Here is a 16681-nt window from a genome sequence, read left to right as displayed (position 1 = left end):
AAAAGACGAGAGAGAGAGAGAGCTGGTTATGGGTGTGGAGGGTGTTTTTATTGGGGAATTTGAGGGGGTTGTGCAACTTAGGTATAGAACAAAGCCAAAGAAGTAGAAAGAGATAGGTTAAGAGAGACTGAACCAAAGAAAGAGAGAGAGGAGGAGTAGCAGATCAACGGGTCGGGTGTATCGGGTGGCTTGGTTCCAATACAGGAGACATGTCCAAGTTCATTCCAACACCACTACTTGTTGCCTCTTCGTATTATACCAGATCACAAAGGTTGTCTTTTTTTTTTTTTTAATTATTTTTTAATTGTCATGCTCTCTCTTAGGTAATTCGCTTCCATTCCCTATTACTATGTACCTTTGCTTTCCCATTGCTTGGTTTGGTTGTCTTTCTGGTTCATTCTTATTGTGCTTTAATCATTTTTTTGTTCTTTTTCTCTTCTTCACTTTTTACTTTGAACCCTTACTTGTTGTTTGGTTCATTAACGGGCGTAGAAATCTAAGTGTTTTTTTTTTTTTCTTTTTCCTTTTCTTTTTATTGATTGCATGTGTGTAGAGTTTGGAATCACAGTGATGTTGGGTACTAGTAGTTGTTTTACAAGATGGAAGTGGGTTCTCTGGTAAAGTTAAACCTTTATTATTGGGTTTCTGGCCTAGTTTGGGTTTGTGGGTATTTTATATACCTTAGCCTTCCATTTTATTTTTTGTTTTCCTTTTTTTGCTTCTTACTGCATTTTGGTTTGTTATTTGGTTTTCTTTTTTTTTTTTTTTTTTTTTTTTTTTTTCAGGTGGGGTTTAAGTGAGTCAAGGAGCTTTAGGCATAGATTTAAATGTGTGATTGGGCTCTGTCTCATGTATTTTATTATGTTTCTAATTTGATTAATCGATTTCTTTAATTTCTCGTGCAATGATGCAATCGATTTTAGATCTCTGGGTGATTCGAAACATACTGCATGCAGCCAAAATCCCTCGTCTCCTAAGTCCTGATATTGACTGAACCAGTAAAATATGCCAGCTGGGCGTTCTTCTTGTTTGTCAAAAACAAATTTTGAGTATTGGAATGGTCTCCTCCTGGGTGTGACATTTTGGGAGTCTAGTTTTCTTGGTCAAAGGTGTTGGTTGCATGCATGGTTTTACCAATTTTTTTTTTTTTTTTCTTTTTTTTGTCATACATGGTTTTACGAAGTTGTTTTCTGTATAATCAATGAAGTTTAATATATGGTTTATAGGTTACCAAATATGTTATTTAAGTAACAAGTGCCATACTCTGGTAAATAGCAAAGCAAGCTCCATGATCAGGAAAGTGATATAGGTTAGCTGAGTGTATTGTTGTTTGTTTAGCTTTTTGTTAAATGTTTTTGTGGGAATCGGTCAGTGGCAACTAACTCACTTCATGTTTTTACTTTCTATTGAAACTTTGGACTGTCATCTTGTTTCCTCTATGAACTGCTGTAATCTAGAGTGATGACCAACTAATGGTAACTAGGTAGATGTTCAATGTTTGTTTTGCTTGTAAATTGATCAAGAAGAATTTAATGCATAATGTGATTTAAAACTATAGCTATTACTATAGGGCCTCTCTTTTTGTCCATTTATAAAGATTGAGTTTTTATGTTTTTTTTCTAGTGCATTACATGATACTGATATTTTTGGTGCATATTTTCTTCTTTCTTCCGTTGAAATTTTCTCTTACTCAACCTTCTTCTTGAATATTTTTAGTTTCTCTATAAAAATATATGTTCATATGCTTACCCTCGCCAGATTCTTTTGGTTCTCTTATACTTGATTTCCATATTCCAATCCTGAAGAAATATATACCAAAAAAAAAAAGTCTGCTTTATGGTTCTGAACTGACATTGGAGAATGTGCTAAGTTTGTTTTTACGAATCTGATAAATAATATTCTTGGCACAGGGACTTTTCAATATCAGTAATATAGGACTGATATTGCTTTTGTCTTTTCAATGCGTGGTACCTTTTTGACAATCTCCCAAATAACATTGTAATCCAATGGTATTATATTTTTAAATGTAGTAATCGGGGGCATTAGAAGGGCTATTTGCTCTGGTTTTTGAGAACCGTTTTGATTTTAGATAGTTAATTGCATGCTCTAATCTGCATAATGACAGTGTTTCTAATACCCTTTAAGTCATTTTTTGCGTATCCAGGTGAAGGATGCAACCTATGCTGAGAGTGTCAAATGAAGCCAGTATTCTTGTTGAGTAATTCCAACATCACGTCCAGTTCTTCACAAGTTGGTCACAGTAATTTAATGGTAGGTTCAACTGTTTTTCGTTGTACTTTGCTTGTTAACTGGTTGTTGTTAACCATATCTCTTCCTTTCAGGCTCATTCCCCATACGCCTACACCGATCCTTACTATGGTGGGTTATTGACTGCATATGGACCACAGTTTCTTGTAAGTTTTTTGTGGACTTCTTGTTTTTACTTCTCATTGCTATCTAGTTACAATATGTTGTCTCAGATATTTTATATATTCTCGGTACGTAACCCCTATAGGTATTCTCTGATTTCTTGTCTGACAAGGGAGAAAATAGATCTTTAACCACTATAATACTCTCTGTCGTTTTGAGCTGTCTTCCACTTTGCATGTTTATGTTTCATGGTTTGTTGTGATTCTTTGCCACTTTTATGCTGTACTCATAAATGGAAATTGACCAAATACAGCCTCAGATGGTGGGGGTAGCACCTTCACGAGTCCCATTGCCATTTGATCTTGCAGAGGATGGACCCATCTATGTCAATGCGAAACAGTACCACGGAATCCTCAGAAGAAGACAGTCACGTGCAAAGCTAGAGGCAAAAAATAGACTCATCAAAACTCGAAAGGTAATGCTTACCGAATGAATCCCCCAATGTCCATTGTTTTTCTTTTACTTGTATTCTTTTCCTGTATAATTTTTACTGTATATTTCTATAATTACAAACCATCATACGTGATGCAGAATAGAAATATTTCTTGTCAAGGAATAATTTTTTTTTTTTTTTTTTTTTTGGGGTTAAAACTGCAAATAAATTGTGTCTGTTCCTTCTTCAAGAAATACTCATTTATCAGAATTGGTTCTTTTTTCATATTCACAATTGAATGCAGCCATATCTTCACGAGTCTCGCCATATTCATGCATTGAATAGGGTTAGGGGATCCGGAGGACGGTTTCTCAGCAATAAGAAGCTCCAACAGGCTGATTCCAATCATGCCACGACTATGAACTCGGAAAAGTTACAGAAAGACACATCAGAAACTCAAATCCACCAATCCGGGTTCAGCGAATATGCAAGTATTGTTGCAACCCACTCTGACATCACAAGTGCTTCTGATGGCAGTACCATGTTTCAGCGGTCGGATCATGAGTTACCAGACGTTTCTCCCCACATGGGTGGAGCCCTGCAATGCAGTGGGAGGCTTTTGCATGGCAGAACCACCCAGCACCGTGGTTCGATTGTCCGGTGAGAAAGGGTCGGAAGTCAGAACAGACAAAGACCATTTCACTGGTCTGGCAATTCATCCTTGGCTGTGTGACTACTTTCTAAGTTGTACTATGAATTAATTCTGTAATCTTAAGTTGTCCAACTTGTTTTGAAAATGAGTTCCAAAAAAGTTTGTGGAGAACTTGTTTTTCCTTTTGTTTTTCCTCACCTCGAACTTATAACCTTTCAGATATAAATGCCCACTAAGCTAAACTCATTTGCATAGACGGATTCTAAGTGGGCACATAACTGATTAAAGTAATTAATTTCTATCCTCTTCTTCTTCTTTTTTATTTTATTTTATTTATTTATTTAAATCATTGGTTTATTTCTATATACTAACATAGATGGTTTGATCTTTCTCCAGTAGAATAAATAAAGCGCGTTATTGGGTTTTGGTTGGGCTGGTAAAGTTGCTTACGGATATGTAATTAAACAAACTTAATAGTATTTAAGATGTGAATTTAATATTTCCAACCAAAATATCTATGTGGGAATCATCAAGCTGTAAAAACTACTATTATTTTTATGGATGATGATATGAATTGGAACTTAAAAAATAAAAATAAAAAAGTGAATAAAAATAGTTGATCATTTGTTAGAAAAAAAAATTAATTGCAGTTGATAAAGCCTTAATGGCTATTCAAAGAAAAAAGTTGTACACATTAATAAGGAATGCTAGGATGTGGACCACATATAAAGTTGATGTTTTTCAAAAATATCATTTAATGTGTATATATATATATATAACAAATTTGATATTTTTATTTAAAAAATATTAAAAGAAAAAATAAATAAAATCTTTTTTTTTCTTATATATAAATTTATATCGATATAATATGTGTCATAATTAATAAATTAATGTAATATATATATATATATATTTTAAGTGAAAATAATGGGTTATTAATTTTTTTTACAAGGAATATTTGATCGAAAAATCAGATTATTACTCAACAAACAAAATTTAAATGATTATGAAAATATTTTTTTTTGGCAGACTGTCCGCACTTTAAAACCCCTCTACGGTAACATATAGAATGCCAAAATCAAATATTTGGACCCATATTAGATATCGGATCGAATCCAGGTCCAGGTCTGAGGTGTGGGTAAAAGTAAAACGGAGTGGACTTATTGTAGCTCGGACTTGTAACTGGGAAGACAGAGACAGGCACGGGGTCCCCACTTTGCCAATCACAATAAATATTAATAAATAAAATAATAATAAATAAAAAAAATCTCAATATTCCTGGATTCGTTGGAAATTCCTCGAAAATCAAAAATTAGCTTGAGAGAGAAATCAGTTTGGAAATTCTCCTCTCAGGGTTTTTCGAAGAAGAAAAGAGCAAAAGGCAAAAAGCAGAGCTAGAGAGGGCGAGAGGGAAGAAAAAGAGCATTGAAACCAAAAATTAAAAAAAAAAAATGGTGTCGTACATGAACGCGTTGCTGTATGGAGTGGGAGGTTTGGTGGTGGCCGGGATGGCGTTGCTGGTGGCCTTCCAGGAGAGACTCGTCTATGTGCCCGTCCTACCGGGACTCACCAAGTCCTACCCCATCACTCCCGCCAGGCTCCGACTCGCCTATGAGGACGTTTGGCTCCGATCCTCCGATGGCGTACGTCTCCATGCCTGGTTTATCAAGCTCTTGCCCGATTGTCGAGGTCCGATCCGCTTTTCACCATTTCAATTCTCTTCGCTTCTTTTTATTTTTTTATTTTTTAGTCTTTCCCTATTTTTTAGCTGCTTTTGAATATTTCAGTTGTGTTTTTGAGTCAAAATTAGGGTTTTAAATGATGCTTTGAGGTGCATATGGTTGCTTTGAATTGGACCATGGGATCCGATTTAACTTTGCGGGTGGGTCGTGTTTGGAAATGAGAATTACTTTTAGGTTCCTTTTGCACACATAATAAGTTTGAATGTAAAAGAGCTTAATTTTGGACTTCTCTAGGAGCTGTGCTTGAAATCGCCTAGTGCAGCCATTCTTGTAGTCCAGTTGAACAAATTTATGTTCGTGGATTCGTTTTTGGAATTTTGAGCTTGACTTGGGTGGAAATGCATGTTTTCTTTCAGAGCTTTTTCTGATCCACTGAAATTAGTTAATCTGATGTCCGTATATATGTTCATACTAGGTAACCGTGAAGATAGATTTCTATACTTTCCATGACTTAGAATGTTGTATCCGTGGTTTTGCAGGTCCAACCATTTTGTTTTTCCAAGAAAATGCTGGAAGTATCCTACCCATATCATCATCATTGCTGTTATGATCATTTTTATTAAGGGTGTTTATTGATATACTGCGTTTGCAAATTTGTATCCCTAACTGAAGTCTAACTGACATGAACTTATTGACTTTAATATTCTGGTAGTGGCCTTGACTCCTTACCCACAGATATTGCACACCGCCTTGAAATGATCCGTATAATGTTACAGCGATTGAATTGCAATGTATTCATGCTTTCATACAGAGGGTACTCTCCTGTTATTCCTATAACCGTTCATCTTTTGTAACCTTGTTATTTTATTAGCACAGCTCAGTGTGGATCAATTTATGGAAAAATTCTTGCTTATGTAATAAATTTGGGTTTCTGCTGATGTAAATAGTTATGGAGCAAGTGATGGATACCCCTCTCAACATGGAATTACAAAGGATGCTCAGGTTTGCTATCGGTTAATAGTTGTTTTAGCTTCCACTCTATTGTTAACATTTTAGTAAACTATTAGTCTTCTAAACTGGTATGCTTTCTTTTCTTTTATTAGGCTGCATTGGATCATCTGTCTCAGAGAACTGACATTGACACATCTAGAATAGTTGTTTTTGGAAGGTCGCTTGGGGGTGCAGTTGGAGCTGTGGTTGCTAAAAATAACCCGGACAAGGTATCACTCCATCATAATTTTCTGTTACATGGGGGTGGGGAGGTTTGGTTCAGACTTTAAAATTATTTAAGCCACTTTCTACAGTGCATCCATTAGGATGCAGTTGGGTATTAGGAGGATTCAGACTGGGAAGGAGAGAGTTTACCAACAGTCTTGCTTTATATTTATTGTGGATGGTCTGGACTTGGGGAAAGAGGGATTTTAAGTTATGCTAACCTTGTAAATTTTGAGAAAATTATATTTTCTCTAGTTTGTGGGCATATTGATCTTTGAACTTTCTGTGCATTTCAGGTTGCTGCTCTGATAGTGGAAAATACTTTTACATCTATTTTGGATATGGCTGGTGTTCTGTTGCCTTTCCTGAAGTGGTTCATTGGAGGCACTGGTTCAACAGGTCCTAAGATTCTGAATTTTCTTGTGCGTTCTCCATGGAATACCATTGATGTCATGGGACAGGTTAGGACACATGCTTAATTTTCTTGTTTTTCACCACCAAGATTTTTTCTTTATTCTGCATTTGCCTCTGAAGTTAAATAGATGGCAATGCATCCATTACCACCTTTTTCAACATAAATTTGGGAGTGGTGATATGTAATTGAGCTTGCAGAATGCTTGATCCTATACAGAATTTGTAATGAATATTATTGATCATGCATAATGTACTTAATAAAATAATGTAGAAATGACATCTGAAATTGTGGTTTTACACCATTAGAAACAGCTTATACTCTCTCTCTCTCTCTCTCTCTCTCTCTCTTCTGCTTTATGTCCATTATAATGTTATGCCCAGCTGATTTCAGAAGTTTATTGTCCACTTTCTAATTTGACCATCTTTTGCAGATTAAGCAGCCAATCCTTTTTCTTTCTGGAAAGCAGGATGAGATGATACCTCCATCTCAAATGCAAATGCTGTATGCTAAAGCAGCTGCTCATAACAGGCGTTGTGTTTTCGTGGAATTTCCTAATGGCATGCATATGGATACTTGGCTGGCTGGTGGGGATCATTACTGGAGAACAATTCAGCAATTCCTTGAACAACATGCACCAGAGAAGAAAGAAGATGAATCATCTCATAATGATGATGGTAGTATTTTTATCATAAATCTTCCACAATCATCATTTATGCATAACTCTAACTGAAAGTAATTTTAAAAAAAAAGAAAAAAAAAAGAGAAAAAAAAAAGAGTAATTCCTTTTTAAAGTAATGGAATGCATGGGAGTTGCAAACTTCTTTTTTCCCTATTTATTATAATTGTTTTAAAAATATATATATATATATATTTTTCCTTTTATACTAAATCACCAAGCGATTTGTTTGGACTAAATTTGTAATATACGGGTTTTCTTTTTGCTGAGAAATGCAGCTTATAGGTTAATGTTAAAGATTTTACATATGTATTTGGTAGACCGCAAAACTCGTCTGGTTTGCTCATTTTCTTAAAAAGTTGAATAATCTCTTATGAAATGGTTTCTGTTACATATGGTCATCCCCTTTTTTGGAAATTTTGCTTTTGTGTTAACAAGTTTGTAGTTTTCACTACTTGATGTCTATCATTTTGGTTTTTGTTTTCTTTTTTTGTTTTTTCTGCTTTCAGATAAGGGGACAAGGTGATTGGATGGGGATTGATACTTCAGAAGTTTCATATATTGGCTCCCCAACGACTCAAAAACTTTTTAAACTTTTTTATTGAAGTTGCAGCAACTGAAAGCTCACTGCGAGGAGAATACCGCCTTTGCCAAGAGGAGCTCGCCCCATGGTCGGACTAAGGGCTACAGTAGAGGAAGGACAACCTTAGAATATAAGATTTTTTATATTTCACAATTTTTGGCTGTAACGATTACCGTAGTGTGCGAATGCTTTTGCATTTGGAAATATGAAGTAACACTAGATCAGTGGAATCATTATCAATAAATAGTCAACTCTATGTGATGGATATTAACTGAATATACAAAATGTTTGCCAGTAATATTTTGTTAACTCGTTAAAAGTAAATGGATATTGATTTTGAAATTTTTTATGTCATCTCAAATTATTGCTAATTAACATACATCATTTTTAGTTGAAATTAGCAGTGCCAAATAATGAAAAAAAAAAAAAAGTTAATAAAAATGCATATGATAATGAATTAATCATGCTCAGTTTTCCTTCAAAGGTAATATTTATATATTTTACAAAATTTTATCAACGACGGGCATTCCTTCATATGATTTCGATGTGAAGATGAGTGGTCCATATGATGACACGTATACAAAAGCTATGAGATCGGATTGTACTTAGAAGGACCCACTCGATTCCCCTAGGGGTGTGCTGATTTGACTCATATCTGATTACTGGAGACACCAAGATGGATCCTACGTACCACCATTTCAATTTACACCTACACCCCACATCAGCATTACCTCTTCCATTAAATTATAATCCAAATCCTACTCAAGTCCGGCGGTTTCAATGAATGGTAGGATTTCCTGTATCCAGTTGTATCTCAATAACTAGCTATAGCCAAAGAAACGGTGCCACCTTGAGGAAAAATTTTCTTTTCCACTAGCTTTATCAAGTCATAAACTAAAACCAATGCTACCGAAAGCACAGAAGCACTGCCTTCCCATATATCAAATATTGTGTTTTTCAAGTTGACTATGTTTGAACTAATCGGAGGAGGACTTTTATTCCTTTCTTTCTTTATTTTTTATTTTATTTTTTATTTTATTGGTTTTCAATCGTATTTCTTTTTTCCCTCCTTCAAGACATCCCAATCTCTCGCTCTCCCTCTATAGTCTGTTCTGCTACCGAACGTTGTGTTTTGCCGTTTTTGTTCTCGTTACCGGCGTATCTACATAAATACCCTTTGGGAAACAATCTATTTTCGGTTCCCCATCGCTATATTCTTATTCTTTCTAAACTGTATTTATTTTTTTATCTTTCTTTTTTTTCTTTTTTTCTTTTTTTGTTTGGTTTATAATTTAATTTGAAAGCGAGCTCTGCCACTGTGCAGACATGGACGGAGGTTCAGCGTATAACCCTCGTTCCCTGGAGGAGGTTTTTAGGGACTTCAAGGGCCGTAGAGCCGGCATGATTAAAGCTCTCACTACTGGTCTCGCTCCTACTTTATTTTTTTTATTTTTGTTATTATTATTATTATTTTTTTGGGTGTTTATTAATTGTTTTTATTATATTTTGACTTTATGCCTTAACTTTTGTGTTCTAGTATGATTATTATGAATTATCTTTTTTGGTACATTCTAAATTCTGGTGTTGTCGGTTTCTTTTTTTCCTCTCTAAATTTGAATTTCCGTTTGTGTTTTTGCAGATGTTGAAGAATTTTATCAGCAGTGTGATCCAGGTTAGGGTTCTCCCTTTTTATTTTTTTGAGTGCGTTATGTCTTTGGAGGTTTCCTATTTCTGTGGTTACTGATTTGAATTCAAAATTAAAATATACGATGCTTATAGTATAGGTAATACGTTCTAATTGAATGAGTAATTCTATTGTTGTGGATGTGATTTTTTTTTTTTTTTCCTTCCTTTTTTGTGTTTGAGAAGGTAATTGTCCAAGTCAAACCTTTTTCAGCAATTATTTTTTTGTAGTCCCCTAGCATGCGTTTTTAGTGTAGCTAATTAAGAAATCATTGTTAAGAGTTTGATGCATTCGGTTATTTTCAGCCTTTACTGATTCTCAGCTTTTTTATTGTCCACAAAATTGCAAAAACAGTGTGGTTTTTGTTGTCTTTCTTCATACTCATCATAACTAGTAATAAATGAAGTAAAAGGATTTTCCTTTCACGTCCTATACTTGAATTTAACAAACTCAGTTTTGTTGAAAACTTTTTTGAACCATAAACTTCTCTTCACCAACATATTTTGATGATATAGATTTGTAGGATTGTAAAAAGTCCTTTTCTAAAGCATTTTCATGCTCTACTGCAATCTTTACAGCTCTGTCGGACAAATTGCTTATGAGAAGTTATATTATAGGATCGATACTTTTTTGAACATCGAATTAGTTTTCTAAGCATTTTTTAAGAATTATTAGACTCTTTACATAATTTTTCTGGAATTATATTGCTTTATTGATGCATAATTTGATTGCCAAATAATGAACGCTGAATATGGTCTTGGATAGGCTGAATCAAGAATTAAAAGGATTTTGGTTTTTTATTTCTTGATGCCAATGATGGTAACCACCAGTATAATTATTCAATTCCTTTCTCATTCCTATCAGTTATTCCATTGGCAGTTGAATGTTATCCTTTGTATCTTTTTCTTTTTCTTCCCTATTATTTACTGAAGCTTAATTGATCATCGGGTGTTTTCTTCAGAGAAAGAGAATCTTTGCCTTTATGGGTTCCCAAATGAACAATGGGAAGTCAATCTACCTGCTGAAGAAGTTCCTCCTGAAATCCCAGAACCTGCATTAGGTATCAACTTTGCCAGGGATGGAATGCAAGAAAAGGACTGGTTATCTCTAGTTGCTGTGCACAGTGATGCATGGTTACTTGCAGTGGCTTTCTACTTCGGTGCCAGATTTGGTTTTGATAGAGCTGACAGGTATGTTCTAATAAAGTGTTGACATTTGAAACAATGTTGGAAATTAATGATTTTTAACATTCCACTAATTGCAATTTTTGGAGCAGGAAACGTCTCTTCAGTATGATAAATGATCTGCCAACAATATTTGAGGTGGTGACTGGTAGTGCAAAGAAGCAGATAAAGGAAAAGTCATCTGTTTCAAATCAGAGCAGCAACAAATCCAAGTCAAGCTCAAAAGGGGTAAGCAAACAACTTCTTTTGTTTAGTTTTTTGGTATTTTGTATTAATTAGGATTCCAGGTATTTAATATGCATGCACATTATATTGATTTTGAGCCTGAGCTAATTAGATGTCCACACCCAACCTGTCAAAAAAAACCTATGTCAGGCCCCTTGTTTCTTTAGTTGTTTGATCATGTTTACTTGATGCGGTGTGCGATGGTTATCTATTAAATTGATATATTAACCTGTCTTTCTGTCTCTGGCTAATTATTGTCACCTTATACAAAACAGCGAACGGCTGAGTCAGGAAAATATTCAAAAGTGACGAAGGATGAGGATGAAGGATTGGATGAAGAAGAGGAGGAAGAGGAGGAGCACGGTGATACCTTATGCGGTGCATGTGGAGAAAACTATGCTTCAGATGAATTCTGGATTTGTTGCGACATATGCGAGAAGTGGTTTCATGGAAAGTGTGTGAAGATCACTCCTGCCAGAGCTGAGCACATCAAGCAGTACAAATGCCCCTCATGCAGTAACAAGAGAGCACGATTTTAGTATCACTAAAATGTGGTTTAGTCTCATCGTACAGGCTAGTAAGGCCTATAAAATTTGAATTCTATCAATTTGAATTAATTATTTATGTAAACAATAATGACAAATTAATTAAATTTTTTCTTTCTTTCTTTATTTTTTATTTTTTTATTTTTTTATTTTTTGGGGTGGGGGGAGGGGGGTTGGGGAGGAGGGGAAGGGGGTGATGTTTAAATCTCTATCTAAGGTTAAAGCCATGCCAGTTGAATGCCTAATTGTTTATACTAACATGAAATTTTGTCCTTAGAAAAGGGAAAAATTTACAGGTTTTTTATTTTTGTTGAAATGTGCGCTTAAAATTTTGAGGAGTTATATTGTTCGATCTGCCATGTATTTCATGAACTTAAATTAGATTTGGTAACATGTCATATTGAATCATATTGTCATGTCATATCATGTTGTGTTAAATTTAATTAACTCAAATACAATCGGTTAAACTTTTAAATAACAGTATGTAAATTTGAATTCATTTTTTAAATTATTATATATTCATTGTCTAATTTATTAATCCATTAAAAATCTATATAAATTTGAAAATTCAAATTTAATTTAAGTTTTACATAATAAAATATTGCAAATACATTTATTTGATTTTTAGATATTTGAAAAGTTTAATTATAAAAACAACATATTCATACATATTTAAAATAATAAATTAAGCTTTTTCAATATTATAAAAATCTGCATAATGATAAAAATATCCTGCATAATTAGTTTAATGGATTTATCATATTTATTGTGTTTTATCCATTAATTTATTGGATCTTATTAGATAATATCATATCATATAATATTTTGTCACGCCTAACTTAAACAAATGGGTCAATTGGGTAAATTTATTAAGTGTAATTTTCAGATTTTGAGAGTCGTGTGAAATTGGTATGCAATTTAGATTAAAAAAAATAATAATAAAATAAAAACACAATGGAAAATTCCCAATTTTTTTACGCGTATATTTAATGTTGTATATTTGCTAAAAGACGGAAGCAGGTTAGTTAGTAGAATATGAACAGAGGTAGAAGAATATGAACAGAGGTAGGTAAGGTAGTAGAATAGAATATGAACAGAGGAAGAAAAAACAAAGAACATGGTAGCATGCATTAGAAACTCCTTTATGGTCTTTTATCGTATTTAGTAGAATATGAACAGAGGAAGAAAAAACAAAGAACATGGTTGCTTGTACTAAAAACTACTTTATGGTCTTTTATTGTATTTAATGGCATGTTTCTCATAAACGTTGTGAAAAAGGGTCGTTGGGATTCCACTGGGTCAATGGTCTTGAGAAAATTGAAAATGCACTAACTCAACAACCAACACTTATTTGATGTTCTTTTTTCTCGCTAAGCAAAGTAGAGCGAACTTCCACTGTCCTTCCATGCAATTCTACCTCTCTTTTTTACAAAAGACCCGATCGTTGACGCAGCCCTTTCACACTAGTTTTTTTGGTACGCATTCTACTATAAATACATCCTCACTACTTACCCTCCAAACTCAGTGAGTTCAAAACACCTCAAAACACTAAATACTCATTTTCTTTCTATAACCTCCTCTCTTTGCCTTCAATTCTCTCCCTTGTAATGGCAACCGATGAAATTGCCCATCCTACTTTTGAATATTGCCATCCCAAAAGCCTTTCTTGTATCCACTGGAAGAAAGCCGCGGAGGCTCTTCAATGCAACCATTTTGATGAAGTCTGTCACTTGTTGTCACAGTTTTCCCAGGCTGAAACTGTTGATATCCAGGGAACCACACTCACTGTTGCCCAGGTCGCCGCCATTGCACGCCGGAGCCAAGTTAAGGTCAGCCTCGACGAAGCTGAGGCTCGCGAACGTGTGGCAAAAAGCGCCAATTGGGTGGCAGAGAATATCTGCCGTGGGACAGATACATATGGTGTTACCACAGGCTTTGGTGCCACATCGCACAGGCGCACCAACAAGACTTCTGATCTTCAAACCGAGCTCATTCGGTTTCTGAATGCCGGCGTGATAGGGAAAGATAACCTTCCAACGAGTTACTCGAAGGCCGCTATGCTTGTCCGAACGAACACATTGATGCAAGGCTTTTCTGGTATAAGGTGGGAGATATTGGAAGCCATGGTTAAGCTTATGAATGAGAATTTAATTCCTAAACTTCCTTTGAGAGGAACTATTACTGCTTCCGGTGACCTTGTTCCTCTGTCTTATATTGCCGGATTAATTACCGGCCGGCATAATTCCAAGGTGATCACGCCAAATGGAGAAGAGATTACAGCCATGGAAGCCTTAAAGAGAGCTGGAATTGCAAACCCTTTTGAGCTTCAAGCCAAGGAAGGTTTAGCCCTTGTGAATGGAACAGCCGTTGGCTCGGCAGTGGCTGCAACCGTCTGCTTTGATGCCAACACGTTGGCTCTGCTTGCGGAAATTCTGTCTGCTCTGTTTTGCGAGGTTATGCATGGGAAGCCAGAGTTCACAGACCCACTGACTCATGAGCTGAAGCACCACCCGGGACAGATTGAATCAGCAGCAATCATGAAGTTCCTTCTTGATGGAAGCGACTACATGAAAGAAGCAAAGCTTCGTCACAAGAAGGACCCGCTTACGAAGCCAAAACAGGACAGATATGCAATCAGAACCTCTCCCCAGTGGCTTGGACCCCAAATTGAAGTCATCCGAGCAGCAACGCATTCAATTGAAAGGGAAATTAACTCTGTGAATGATAACCCTTTGATTGATGTTTCTCGGGATCGTGCTCTCCACGGAGGGAATTTTCAGGGGACCCCAATTGGTGTTTCTATGGATAACATCCGAATTGCTATTGCAGCCATAGGAAAGCTCATGTTTGCTCAATTCTCTGAACTAGTTTGTGATTACTACAACAATGGGTTGCCTTCTAATTTGAGCGGTGGTCCTAATCCAAGCTTGGATTATGGTTTAAAAGGTGCTGAGATAGCCATGGCTGCATATTGTTCTGAGCTGCAATACCTGGCAAACCCTGTCACAACACATGTTCAAAGTGCAGAGCAGCACAACCAGGATGTGAATTCTCTGGGTTTGATTTCGGCAAGGAAAAGTGCAGAGGCCATTGAGATTCTGAAGCTTATGTCTGCTACGTACATGGTGGGTCTTTGCCAGGCAATTGATCTTCGACATCTAGAGGAGAACATGAAGGAAGTAGTTAAAGTTGTTCTGCTCCAAGTGGTAAGAAAAACATTATATTCTGCTGAAGATGGTTCGCTTCTTGAATCTCGTTTCTGTGAGAAAGAGCTCCTTCAGGTTGCAGAGCACCAACCGGTTTTCTCCTATCTTGACGATCCCACAAATCCTGCTTATGCCCTCTTGCCAAAACTGCGTGAAGTCATTGTAGAAAGGGCACTCAAAGGTCATAAAGCCGAAGACGCGGACGGTAGGAACTACTCAATTTTCAAGCGCATTCCCATATTCATGGAAGAGTTAGAGGCTAGACTAGGAGCAGAGGTAGCCAAAGCAAGAGAAAGATTCGATAATGGAGACTATCGGCCAATTGAGAACAGAATCAATAAATGCAGGACTTATCCGATTTATAAGTTTGTAAGGAGTGAAGTTGGGACCGAGCTTCTAAGTGGTGCCAAAAAAATAAGTCCGGGAGAAGACATAGAGAAAGTTTACGAGGCTATCAATGAAGATAAACTTGGTGATGTTTTGAAAATGTGCCTCAAAGACTGGAATGGTTCTACCGGTAAGCAAGTGTAGTTGAGATCTGTACTTTTACATTTGTAATGTTTACCTATAGAATGTCTTTTACTTGCAAAGAATATTTGGGTTAATTCCCAAACTCATTGTAATAATATCGTTCTGGATCCACATCACGTATGGAATATATTTTACTTGTAATAAATGCATTGGAATTTGAGGTTTCCTAAAACTCTATGTCTCTCTCACCCTCTATCCCTGCCCTGGGTATTTACTTGCAAATGATGGAATTTGGTTCTTTTCAATTTATTTATTTTTTCATATGTTTATGAGGTGATGTGTGCGATAGATGCACCGGATTCAAACCTTTCATGTGACAAGTTTTGCCATTCTTATGCATCAATATGTGAAAATCGAGTGCATAAAACTAGATTATCAATTTCAATTAATACATGTCTCTTGGGGACAGGCACTACTTCAGATAAAGACGCCGAATTCTACAACATCTTATATAATATCAAAAAGAAAATAAAAATATATTTATAAACTAAAAAGAAGCGGGGAAAAAAAAAGTGCACGGAATTAGAATGCTTCTTGTAGTATGCACCACGATGCCTCTATTTCTTTCATGCATTTTTCAAATACGTTACAAGTTTCAGCCTTTAGGTATTTCAGCTCCCAAATGATGACAAAATCAATACCAAATATTTTGGTGAATTGGGGAATACCAAATTTATTATCAAATGATGGTATTGATGGTATTGATAATATATTGAGAAGGAAAATCAAGGGATAGAGGATAGTCAGCTTGTACAATCATAGGCATAGCAGCAAAAAATACCATTATTCATATTCTTTCTTTAGGAGCTCTAGTACTACAAATGTTGAACCGTAGAAAAAATATTCACAATTTACAGAGCCTAATTTGCTCTTAAATTATGAAAGAGGGCAATGACATTACTTTAAGGTGTGGTGTGTTAATGGCCTTTTGATGAAGTGTAATGGATTTGGGTATGTACTTAATTATTCAATTAAGATGATCTCTTTCTATTATGGTCATTGTATAATTAATTTTTTTTATATATAAGTAATGTTTTTCTAATCAACTTTACAGTCTATTTAAGTTTTGACCACATATAGTGTCCGTTAATAATCAAGCACCTTTCATTTGAATGTTATTTTAATTAGATGATATTAAAATTATGCTAGCTTTACACATTTTGTTTTATTATTACTATTACTTAATTCATACAAAACATCTATTCACCAAAAAATTTATACAAAACATCCTTATATTGGCAAGGACAAACAGGTGATGTATAAGAGGAGGAAGAATATGT

The 16681-nt window shown here is 35.3% G+C and overlaps 4 protein-coding genes across 6 annotated transcripts; all 4 read left to right on the top strand.

The window, feature by feature from the left end:
- Positions 1 to 3769, top strand: LOC107424112 (nuclear transcription factor Y subunit A-3). Its single transcript, XM_016033818.4, has 5 exons — positions 1 to 271; positions 2165 to 2271; positions 2343 to 2414; positions 2684 to 2845; positions 3108 to 3769. The coding sequence occupies exons 2-5, from the start codon at positions 2197 to 2199 to the stop codon at positions 3465 to 3467; spliced, it is 669 nt and encodes a 222-aa protein (XP_015889304.2). The 5' UTR covers positions 1 to 271; positions 2165 to 2196; the 3' UTR covers positions 3468 to 3769.
- A 955-nt stretch (positions 3770 to 4724) lies between these two features.
- LOC107424109 (alpha/beta hydrolase domain-containing protein WAV2) lies at positions 4725 to 8324 on the top strand. Its single transcript, XM_016033813.4, has 8 exons — positions 4725 to 5144; positions 5677 to 5712; positions 5873 to 5951; positions 6085 to 6139; positions 6241 to 6357; positions 6649 to 6813; positions 7198 to 7441; positions 7953 to 8324. Exons 1-8 carry the CDS (start codon positions 4907 to 4909, stop codon positions 7967 to 7969), a joined length of 951 nt encoding a protein of 316 aa, XP_015889299.1. The 5' UTR covers positions 4725 to 4906; the 3' UTR covers positions 7970 to 8324.
- Positions 8325 to 8996: 672 nt separating this feature from the next.
- LOC107424111 (PHD finger protein ALFIN-LIKE 4) lies at positions 8997 to 11790 on the top strand. Of its 3 annotated transcripts, none has more exons than XM_016033816.4 (6): positions 8997 to 9224; positions 9351 to 9449; positions 9666 to 9698; positions 10672 to 10900; positions 10987 to 11122; positions 11395 to 11790. In XM_016033816.4, the coding sequence occupies exons 2-6, from the start codon at positions 9353 to 9355 to the stop codon at positions 11656 to 11658; spliced, it is 759 nt and encodes a 252-aa protein (XP_015889302.2). In that variant the 5' UTR covers positions 8997 to 9224; positions 9351 to 9352; the 3' UTR covers positions 11659 to 11790. The 3 variants fall into 3 exon arrangements, with proteins under 3 accessions (XP_015889302.2, XP_015889301.2, XP_015889300.2); XM_016033815.4 differs by having other exon boundaries at positions 8997 to 9259; XM_016033814.4 differs by having other exon boundaries at positions 8997 to 9449.
- A 1383-nt stretch (positions 11791 to 13173) lies between these two features.
- On the top strand, positions 13174 to 15573 carry LOC107424108 (phenylalanine ammonia-lyase). The gene has a single exon (XM_016033812.4). It carries the CDS (start codon positions 13272 to 13274, stop codon positions 15399 to 15401), a length of 2130 nt encoding a protein of 709 aa, XP_015889298.2. The 5' UTR covers positions 13174 to 13271; the 3' UTR covers positions 15402 to 15573.
- The last annotated feature ends 1108 nt before the right edge of the window (positions 15574 to 16681 follow it).

The sequence above is a fragment of the Ziziphus jujuba genome, chromosome 7, assembly GCF_031755915.1.
Source record: "Ziziphus jujuba cultivar Dongzao chromosome 7, ASM3175591v1".
Lineage (NCBI taxonomy): Eukaryota > Viridiplantae > Streptophyta > Magnoliopsida > Rosales > Rhamnaceae > Ziziphus > Ziziphus jujuba.
Note: the sequence above shows the minus strand (reverse complement) of the source record. Positions and strands in the feature narration are given on the sequence as shown.

Bases quoted from the DNA above. Each gene is read 5' to 3' on its own strand.
- LOC107424108 (XM_016033812.4), top strand. From the start codon at position 13,272: ATGGCAACCGATGAAATTGCCCATCCTACTTTTGAATATTGCCATCCC.
- LOC107424112 (XM_016033818.4), top strand. From the start codon at position 2,197: ATGAAGCCAGTATTCTTGTTGAGTAATTCCAACATCACGTCCAGTTCT. The intron at 2,272-2,342 runs GTAGGTTCAACT...TCTTCCTTTCAG, and splicing joins TTGGTCACAGTAATTTAATG to GCTCATTCCCCATACGCCTA. The intron at 2,846-3,107 runs GTAATGCTTACC...AATTGAATGCAG, and splicing joins GACTCATCAAAACTCGAAAG to CCATATCTTCACGAGTCTCG.
- LOC107424109 (XM_016033813.4), top strand. From the start codon at position 4,907: ATGGTGTCGTACATGAACGCGTTGCTGTATGGAGTGGGAGGTTTGGTG. The intron at 5,145-5,676 runs GTCCGATCCGCT...GTGGTTTTGCAG, and splicing joins GCTCTTGCCCGATTGTCGAG to GTCCAACCATTTTGTTTTTC. The intron at 6,814-7,197 runs GTTAGGACACAT...CATCTTTTGCAG, and splicing joins CCATTGATGTCATGGGACAG to ATTAAGCAGCCAATCCTTTT.
- LOC107424111 (XM_016033816.4), top strand. From the start codon at position 9,353: ATGGACGGAGGTTCAGCGTATAACCCTCGTTCCCTGGAGGAGGTTTTT. The intron at 9,699-10,671 runs GTTAGGGTTCTC...TGTTTTCTTCAG, and splicing joins TTATCAGCAGTGTGATCCAG to AGAAAGAGAATCTTTGCCTT. The intron at 11,123-11,394 runs GTAAGCAAACAA...TATACAAAACAG, and splicing joins CCAAGTCAAGCTCAAAAGGG to CGAACGGCTGAGTCAGGAAA.